The sequence below is a fragment of the Cavia porcellus genome, unplaced genomic scaffold, assembly GCF_034190915.1.
Source record: "Cavia porcellus strain 051 isolate PalLab524CR breed Dunkin Hartley unplaced genomic scaffold, mCavPor4.1 scaffold_30, whole genome shotgun sequence".
NCBI lineage: Eukaryota > Metazoa > Chordata > Mammalia > Rodentia > Caviidae > Cavia > Cavia porcellus.
In genome coordinates, this window is record NW_026947513.1 from 32,782,312 (window position 1) to 32,792,730 (window position 10,419).

A 10,419-nucleotide genomic window follows, 5' to 3' on the forward strand; every position below is an offset into this window, starting at 1 on the left:
ACCTGAGGATCTGACCATCCGCGATTCTCATGACCTCACTGGGCCTCATTTTGTCGTTCGGGCCGCGTGAGTCCTGAACATCAAAATGTGTCAAGAGCCTGATATTCAGCCCTTGGTGGCGCATGGGAAACCTCAGCTCCCTTTGCGTTTCCTCTTATCCCGGGGTGACTCTCTCCCTGCCTTCTGCCCTTCCAGGAGTCCTGTGCATATGATGTACTACGATCCTGATGCCTTCAAAGTCAAGCCGGCTGCTCTGAGAGCACAGTGTTCAGCGCGGGTCCAGAAGTTGGCAGAACCTCTGGCACGTTAAACAGAGAAGATCACGCCAGTCAGACACCAGTTGTGTATCTGGGATATGAACCGAATGACTTAGTTCCCTACCCTGGTTCTGCCTGTTTACCTTTCCCAGCTGCCCCCCAAGCGTGAGACCTTCACGAATACCGCTGCGAGCATCAAACAGCCACTGCTGCCGCACCTGTAGCTGAACCGTTAGCAGGTCTGGGGATTCAGCATGCAATAAAAGTCACGCTGAGAGCCAGCCTTGTTCTTCCTGCCTCCTCATCGCCGGCCCGCAGGAAGCTGCTTTCTTTACCTGCCTGGGCTTTGCTTTTCCTTTCCCAGTGAGTCCCATGTCCCCGTCCCAGCGGATGATCCTGCCTCTGTCTCTTCTCGGGTAAGTCCTGGGAACTGAGATTTTAAACGCTTTTCAGAATCTGTGGCTGGCAGTGGAGAATGGGCAGTTGTCAATGATCTCCTCTCTGGCAGTCTCCTTCCTCACTTCGGCTTGGAGCTGCTTACCATGAATGACCGAAAAGCAAGATGTTGCTTTTAATGGCAGACATGAACACTACTCTGTTAAATAGTACAGTATTTTATTGTCTCCATGCTACTGTTTCATAAATTAAACTAAATTTATGGGGCAGATCTAAACTTGCATGAAAATAAACTGACTTTCAAGCTTATTTTAAAGATGCATGAGTTATATCTTTAAGGTCTCTGTGTTATAGAGAGGTGATCCTTCTTTTTTTGGTGCCAGGGATCAAACTCACGACCTCAAGTTTGCCACGCAGGCACTTACGCCGCTGAGCTAAACCCCTGGCCCTAGAGAGGTGATCGTACTCAGTGGTTTCGGAATCAGCCAGACCCGGGGTTCTGTCTCCTTTGGGTCATCTATCAGATGCGTGATCTTCAACAAATTTCCTAACTCTTTGTGCTGTGGTTTGATTTGATGCCGGGAATCAAACTCACAACCTTGGGCTTGCCAGGCAGGCACTTACGTCACTAAGCTATATCTTCCACTGCAGTTTCTTTATGTATAAAATAGGTTCCAACTGCACTGTTACAAAGATTCAATGAGAAAATGTATATAATAAAGCACAAATTTGAATAAAAAGCTGTTGTTTAAAAATTTAGCTACTGATTTTAGAGAGCACTGATTAAGATAGCAAATGCAGGATCAAAAGCAAGAAGGGACCTTGGGAAAAGTGGGTCCTCATCCCCGTGGGAGCTCTCTGATCTCACCGAGCCCTGCCCAGTCTTGCCTGGTGAGCTTGTGTGGCAGCCTGGCATGCAGTCTCAGTACCCAACAGGGCCATGCACAGCTCCACAAGACAGCGTTCCTCTGGCTCCTTGGAGAATGATCCTCACTAGAGGAGCCCACACCAATTCAGAATAGAGAAAATTGTTCCCCTTCTCGTCAGTCAGACCAGGAGAAAGTGACAGAATTGACATTGTTCCTGCCAGGTCACAAGGAGCTTGGCAGGTTCTGCTCTTTGCATTATGGCAAAAAAACCCCAAAAAACAAAAAAACTGAGACTTCCAGAAAGATCACGTGGAAAGAAGCCACACTCATCTCACCCCTCTGACCCCTCTGCAGAAGCCTCTGCTGAGGGATTCCTGGGTGGAAGAGCTGCTCAGCTGACAGACAGAATCAAGCCAGGAAAAAAAATGTTACTGTTTTGGGATAGGTTCTATAAAACAAACAAAAACAAAAAAAATTTTTGGTACTGGGGATTGAACCCAGGCCTTCACTCTGAGCTACATACCCCAGTCCTTTAAAAAGTAATTTCTTTTTAACATTTGGAGACAGCATCTCCTTACATTGCCCAGGCTAGGCATGAACCTGCCTCAGCTTCCCAGAATCCTGGAATCACAGGTATGAAACATCACACTTGGCAACAAAAATATTTTTTCTTCAATTCCTGTGGTTTCATACTTTTGTAGAGGAGAAGGGAAATTTCTTTTCTTTCTTACTTTCTTTCTTTCTTTTTTTTTTTAGATCAGGAATCAAACTAAAGACCTTGTGCTTGCCAGCTGGGCTCTGTGCTGCTGAGCTGTATCCCCGGCCCTGTTTATTTATTTGGTCCTGGGACTTGAACTCAAGACCTTGCACTTACCAGAAAGGTGCTGTGCCACTGAGTTATATCCCAGGCCCTGGGAACTTTCATTCTACCTTGTGAAGATTCAGTAATTGAGTTTTCGGAAACAAACTGACAATAGATTAACAGGAAAGAGGTTCAGAGGTCTATTGCTAGCATGGAAACACCCTCGGAAAGGGCGTATTCAATGATGTAATGAGGTTTAGAAGCTGAGGCACCTTTTCATAAGCCAGAGAGGTGGGGTAGTTTAGAGGAAGAGTGAGTGATCTTTAGAGGAGAGGTCCAAACAGCAGAGTGGCTTGAGGTGTTTGTCTGGGCTGTGGGTGCAGCACCTACCTACGACAGCCCTCTTTCCGGTGTGTTGACCTTTCCTGTTTGTTGGGGCTGCAGGGAGCAGGGTGGGCTAATAGCATTCCTTGTGGAAGAACTTCCCTTCATCAAATGAGGGAACTTGGGAGAAAGCCACCTCCTATGCTTCTACAAAGTAAGAGCTGGATGGAACCAGGTCAGAGAGACCTTGAGGCTGCTGCTTTATTTCAAAATACACAGCACGCAAGTGCCATGCTTTGGTGTATCGTTTAATGAGCCTTAAGGGAAAGGAGTCCTATAACAAAAGACCGATTAACAAGAGGAAAATAGAAACTCATTAACAGGTATATTTCATATATCCATGGGAGATGCCCAGACTATGAGTAATTCTCAAAGAGGTGGCTTTGAATTCCAGCTGCTGTAGCATGTAAAGCACAGTAAAGTTTTAGAAATGTGACAAGACATCTAGGAGCATACTTGCGGGAAGTCGAGTAAATTTTAGTTAATGTTAACGGAGATTCCTCTGGTGCTGCCACCAGATGGGGCCCCGAGGAGGTCTGTCTTACGGAACTCCACTCAGTCCAAGCAGGTTCTTGATGTCTTCTCACAGAAAAGGATTTGAGGACTTGTCTGTGTGAGCCATAGGGAGATTTGTTAGGGTGAAAAAATGGGGAAGCAAGCATAGCTCAGACGAGTGGGTCAGACCGGCCCATTAACAAGGTCAAGGCCAGATTTCAGGTGGCTGCCGAAATGGGCTGGGGTCCGGCTGGTCATTGCCTCAGTTCTGGTTTTGCAAGGTGTGCCTTTGGCCTCGTGGAAGTCCCTGACCATCTCAGTTTCACCTCCAGGCCAAGAAGGGCATAAAGTTGTTTTTTGTGCTTAACCTTTGTTCTCCTTGGTGGAAGTTCCTGTAAATACTGTCTGGCTTAGGGCTGGGGATATAGTTCAGCGGTAAAGCACCTGCATGGCAAGTGAAAGGTCATGAGTTCAATCCCTGGTACCTAACCCCCAAAAAGAAAAAATATTGTCTGGTTTTTAGGCCAATGGAAGGAGGCAGGAAGGTTTCCTGTACCAGATGCTTCTTAGTTGTCTTCAGCTCAACAATACATTATTTGGGGAGACGTATTGTGGTATCCCGCTGCCGGTTACCCAGTAGTACAGTAGTCCCCACTTGGAATGCATGTTCTAAGACCCCAGCGGATGTTTGAAGTGAAGGTAGTGCTGAACCCCATATATTCTGTATTTTCCTGTCCATACACACTTATGATAATATTTAAGTTATAAACATTATCACAATGAGAAATTAGCAGCATTATAGAGCCAGGATAATTAAGTTATGTAATACTTTTTTTTCTCTCACAAAATGGCATACTGATTTGGTCTTCTTTTTGTGATATTGTAGGACAGCCTGGTGCTTTCATGGTGATGTTAAGTAAGCCACATACCACAGGGACTGTGGCATAGTGCTAGGCTTCTACTGACCTTCGCCTATATGGTGAGAAGGGGATCATCTGCTTCAGGCGATTGTGGCTACAATTTTTTTTTTAGGAAGTTGAAGAATTAACTTTTTTTCTTAAAGGAAATATTGTACAGCTTTCTTTGGCACATCTGAAATGTGACTTTGGGATCATTATTAAGTAAAATAAGGGTTATGTAAACATAACCACTGTGATGCTGCAGTAGTGACAGTTGATCTGATAACTCAGATGGCCAGTGACTAATGGGAGGGTAGCATATATGGTGTGGATCCACTAGACAAAGGGATCATTCATGTCCCAGGTGGGGAGAGTAGGAAGACATGAATCTCACTGAATTACTCATAACAACGCTGAGTTTGAAGCTTGTGAATTGTTTATTCCTGGACATTTCCATTTAATATTTTCAGACGCAATTGACTTTTGGTAACTAAAATTTTGGGAAATGAAACTGCAGATAAGGGCAGACTGCTGTAGTTGACAGAAACAGAAGAAGCTGATAGAAGAGAGCTTAGCCTGGGACTGGAGTGGGGCCGGGGGAGAGACCTGCCAGCAGCAGCAGCCTGTGAACAGGATGTTGGCTTTGGTCTGCTGGAAGCACATGTAGGCTGGGGTTTTAAGCCCTCCATCAACTCCTGCAGACCTGAGCTGGTTGGTCTGTGGGAGCCTACATGAACTGAAGAAGAGGAGTTAATGGACCACAGGGCTGAGCTTCCCACCCTATGGGGCTCCCTGTCTCCTTCAAGAGGGCTTTGCTTTCTAAGGCCTGGCTGGGGAGGTCCTGGCGCAGGGCCACACTTGGCAGCAGAGATGAACCACAGGCAGCAAGGACAGGCAGCCTGAGACACATGTTCTTTCATGGTTTGTGTTGATTTTCCACCTAGCAGAAGCTGCCAGATGAGAGATCATCCCCACCCACCAGCAGCATGTATCCGCCTGCCGGAGATTCTCTGTTACCAAGGTGTGGCCCGTAGACCTTCCGGGATGTTGAGCATCCTGAGCAGGACTACAAGACAGGGCAGGCATCAGGCCAGGGAGGAGAAAGGTAGATCTAGGGAGAGGGAGAACAGCTAGACCTCTGCGGGAAGTGGGAGTGGGTGACTCAGTGCCAGGGACATGGTGGGTGGACAGCTCTGGGGAGAGGGCTAGGGTGGGCTCACAGGAAAGCAGATAGCGACCCCAGGTAACTCAGCACTCCTGTGCAATGGTCTAAGCCAGTGGGAGTGTCTTCGGGTTTGGATAGCTTGAAAGCTCTACTGTCCAGGTTTCAGCAAACTTAAAATAGCCTAGCTCAGGGAGCCTGTTTAATGCAGACTTCTCTGAGATTATTAACACATGGAGGGTAATTGATGGAGAAAAATGAGCAACTGCGTAGTGTGACTTCACATGTTTCAGGGAGGCAGTGTGGATGTATGACTAGATGTGTACCTCCTGAAGTCAGTGCAGCAGGATTTGAACCCTGGTCCTACCACCTAATAGCTTTATATCTTTAAGTAGTCTCTCATTGGGCCTCACTCTCCTCAGCTGAACAAGGAGGTAAGAACAGTACTGTTCAGTGAATCAGGGACTGCAAATAGCTGACGACAAGGCCAAGTGGAGTTTGTGGCCGCTAAGGTCAGGTAGCTCTGTTGTGGGAGCACCAGCACAGGAGGAGCAGCACAGGTCATCTTGTTAGGGATGGAGCTATGGGAGGCTTAAACTGCTGAACACAGTGCTCTCCCGACTATTGGAGCTTGTATGGACAGACCCTGAAGGTGAGATAGACTGCAGCTTCAGGGCTGACTCTCCCTATTCCAGAGCTCTGAACTGCCAACCTTAGAAATCAAACAGTTCTCTTAACTGGCAAAATTTCCTGCTGGAAAAGTCTTTGCACTAACTTCTCTAGGTCCTTCTCAGCTTCCTGCCTTTACCTCAGCTCTTCCCTTCACTTTCCTTTATGCCCTGCAAATTTATTTGAAATCCAATGAATATGGGTAATCCAGAGAACTCTGTCTTAGTTCTGACCTTCCCAAACCATATGACTTGTCTTTTTATTTAAGCCTTTGTCTTACATTCATTTTAGGAGGTTGGGGATCCTGCCAAGACCCTAATAATATCTGTGGGGTTTGGGAGTGTCTAAGGCAGATCTTAGTGGAAAGAAATATCCAGTAGTAATGGTCAGGGGACTGAGAAACCTGCAAGGTGAGGGTTTTGATAGAAGCCTTAGAGAGCTGCCCAGGCGAGGTGTACTGCAGAACAGTAACAATAAAGGTTACCTGCAACCTCCTTCCATACAAGAATCTCCTAAAGCCATATTACTGAAGGCAGTGGGAAAGTAAATTCATGTTCCTGTGGACAGGGAATTATAGGTTAGGTTTAGGTTCTTCAGAGTTACCTCTGGCATCGTGAGGTTTAAGTGAAACAGTGGATGAAGTGTTCAGGGTACACGAAATACTCAGTGACTGTTACTGTGAGTATTATTATTCTCCTGTCCCAACCCTATCTCACCAATTAAAATTCCTCCTCCAAAAGCATTTTCTCATCACCTAAGATTTTACCTTTTTTGAAAACGTAAACAGAGGCAGCAAAGTTGCCTCATTAAATGTTAAAAGCACCAGATGTGGGGGCACATGTCTGTAAGCACTTGGGAGGCTGAGGCAGGAGGATCACTGTGAGTTCAAGGCCAGCCTGGGCTATATAGTGAGACCATTTCAAAAAACAAAACAAATAAACCAACAAACAACAAAAAACCCAAACAAACAAAAGTCTTAAAAGCATTTATACCTTAGCATGAAGGTGTTTATGATTTTTAAAGAAATTTTATTTAAAGAAAGACTAAACAAAACAGAAAAATAGGTAGAAATAATACATTCACAGAAAAAAATAAACAGTAAGAAATCACTAGTTGATGTTTACATATTGTCGTTTTACAAATGGTTGTTCAAGGTACAAAAATGGAACATGTAAAGTGGGAATTTAAACAGCAAGACTGCAAACAGATCTGTTCAACTGTTCAACAAAAACTTAGTAACATGGTTGTCAATCCTATACACTTAAACATACATGCAGTTATCTATATCTTCATTTATGTTTAGATTAAACGAACTAAAGCAGGTTAAAATCATTCTGAACAAAGAATAATAGTATTGCTAGATTTCATATCATGACACTCCAGGATCAGCACTGAGTATTTTAGTGTCTCTTTTTCTTCTAAGTATCTGTTCATTTCATCATGTGTTATAAGATCAGTTCTCATAAACTGTTTATAGATTCTACACCTGCAAGAGTCTTAATGTGTATTTCTATCCTTTCCATATTAGAGGAAGAAACAAAACAAAGCAAGGCAAGACAAAACATATTCCTATAAACACATGAAATGAAAAAACATAAAAGACCGTTGTACAAAGAGTTCTACCATGGTTCTGTGTTGTCTCTTGTTATCTCCAACAGAATTGGCTATATCATCAGACATAGTCTAATTGAATATACCAGTGCATAACAGGGCGTTTATAATTCCTAACTGGGAGCCTACAAGCTTGCAGTTAGGAGCCTTTCCAAATCCTAGGAGCACACGACCACTGCGCATCCTTCTCTGTCCTGGAGCAGCGTCACTCCTGCTATGGAAGGAGGCTGAGGACGGCCCCGGATGAAAGAAGCAAGGCTTCCTTTCTCCAGAGAAGCCCAATTTGTTCTGTTTTCTCAATATACATTATCTTTATTAGAAATCACCTCAGGAGCAGAAGTGGGGAGTTGATTACAAGAAAGAAACAGAGAATGAAGAAAAGATAATACAGGAGGACACTTTTACCTTGGCGTTTTGTAGTGCTGGGACGTGGACCCGGGGCCTTGTGTGTGCCAGGTGGGCACTCTACCACTGAGCCTCGCCCCGGCCCGTGAGTTATACCCGCTGCAGCAAACAAATAAGGCTCAAGTTTAAGCAGTTCTTAGAGGCTTTGAAAAACACGTCAGAATTCCCCGCCAGAGGACACGACAAGGAACATTGATCTGTCAGTCTTTCAGTTCAGGGTCGCCGCACTGATTTTTAATTTCTTGTACTTTCAAGTTGTAAGCTTGTTTCCACCAGCTTCAGAGAAGGTACTAGGTCAGAAACTCAGGGGCCAGGCTTCCCATTTCGCCTGCATGCATCTCATTGCTACCAAAACAGCTTAGACAATCAGGACCCAGGAAATTACAATATATCATATTATAATAAATATGATCAAAGCACTTTCCCTTTAGATTTAACAATATAATTTTAATATGGAATACAACTTAAATGAATTTTCTGAGACGTGAGTACAGCAATTTCAAAATAAGGCAAATAAGGAATACTGGCCTATTTTTTCTGATGTGTTTGATTCCCACAAAACCTGAGATACACTGGAACTTATTCTTCTGTGAGAAAGGTATTTTCTAATAAACTACAATTCATTTCCTGCATTTGGTTACCAATTTTTAAAGGATCACACAGTAGCAAAACGAACAATTAGTATATATTCTAAACATACTTTCATGTCTAGCACTGATCTGAAGACTTTACCATGTAAGTTTATATTGTTAACTATTTCTAAGAAAACAATATATAATCTATTAACTAGTGATTTCCTACTGTTTATTTTTTCTGAAATTCTGTAAGTTGTATCCTATTTCTGTTTTTTTGTTTTTGCTTTTTCTCCTTAATAAAAAAAAAAAGAAAAAAAGTTTATATTGTTAAAATTATAGTGAAAACAAACTGATTACCTTGGACCGTCGAGTAACACTGCTCATTATAACAAAACACAGAATTCTGACTAGTACAAGTCTGTCTTGGACTGTGTCCAAGAAGGTTTGGTTACAAGAAGCAATAATTCATTATAACCTACAATGTGATTCTGGAGCTTGGCTCTGAAGAACACATTATATGCAGTTTCTAGTCAAATAGGCCAAAAGTGGAAAAACTGAACAGCTCATCATATGCTTTAGGTAAATTTCACATTAAGTAATTTGGTTTGTATAATGTAAAAACTTAGTTTAGAGCACATGAAGGAGAAATAGGTACAAATAAAAAAGAAATCTTGCAAAGCACATCATCTTTCCCACTAACTTGAATTCTGTTAAAATCATTTATTTTAGTTTTTTTTTTAAAAATGAATCTCTGTTAAATACATAAAATAGCCAATGAGTTGAGTAAGAATGACACAAACTGAGCTAACGAGTGTACAGTGAGGAAGAAATAGCAGGGCCACATGCTGCAGAGCAAAGCCCCGTAACAAGAAGCTAGAATCTTCTACAGAAGGAATAAAACATACTCAGTTGCTTAGTACTTCAGGTCAGATCACAGTACACCAACATCTGTACCCACATTCACTGTCTTATGCTTAAAGCTGGAAACAGCATATTAGAATCTTTTTAAGGATAAAATAAGTATTTTAGTTTTATAGTAAATGGGGAAACCTTAATTTTGCAAGACAAATCTTCAGCAGTATGTACAACGTAATTTTTATTTCCATGGAATGGGACCAAACAGAGACTACAGAGTAGACACTAGAAATCCGCGAATGCCAGGAACAGAGTAGGAAAGGCAAAGAAATGAGGCTTAAACACACAGTAACCGTCCCTGGGATCTGCCGACTGCAGCCAGAACCAGGGCTGGGTCACCAAATGGAGCAGGGTCCAGGACAGGAGGAAAGGAAGTGGGGTGAGGGTGGCGCAGGGGCCACACTGGGGTGCTGCTTTAGTACCAGGTAAATTGCTCTTGGTATTTACATTACAAAACCAATTGGCTCTATTTCTTAGAAATATACATAAAAAGAAAGGAAGATTTGATCATTACTGCATGAATACGTCGCTATGCCATTCTGACATCATCAGAAATAGGGATAATTCACTCAGATTCAAATTTCAGTCACAGGAAATAAATATCAAAACAGCCTTTGCTGGCTCTCAGTACAAAACATGTACCCCACCCAATGCTCCCCCAGTCCTCCCCACTACTCCCCCAATGCTCCCCCAGTTCTCCCCACTACCCCCCTCAGTGCTCCCCCAGTCCTCCCCACTACTCCCCCAATGCTCCCCCAGTTCTCCCCACTACCCTCTTCAGTGCTCCCCCAGTCCTCCCCACCACTGCCCTGTGGCTGCATCTCCCAGCTGCACTGCAAATGTCCCGCGGCCCCCTACAAAGCTGGCTCTGCAGGCTTACACAGTGGCCGAGAGCAGCAGGAGCTGTTGTCAGAGAGCCTACATAAAAATGAAAATTAAAAAAAAAGAGAAAAAATGAAATCTCTTGTAAGGTTCTGAGG

General features: G+C 43.5%; 1 protein-coding gene across 3 annotated transcripts in view; it reads left to right on the forward strand.

Annotated features, from left to right (window-relative positions):
- Positions 1–1,412, forward strand: part of Arl9 (ADP ribosylation factor like GTPase 9) — an 83,966-nt gene extending 82,554 nt beyond the window's left edge. For all 3 annotated transcript variants that reach the window (XM_063240507.1, XM_063240508.1, XM_063240506.1), the window contains one exon: positions 196–1,412. In XM_063240507.1, the coding sequence (XP_063096577.1) occupies positions 196–310 (115 nt within the window). In that variant the 3' untranslated portion in view covers positions 311–1,412. The remainder of the gene's footprint in view (positions 1–195) is intronic.
- The last annotated feature ends 9,007 nt before the right edge of the window (positions 1,413–10,419 follow it).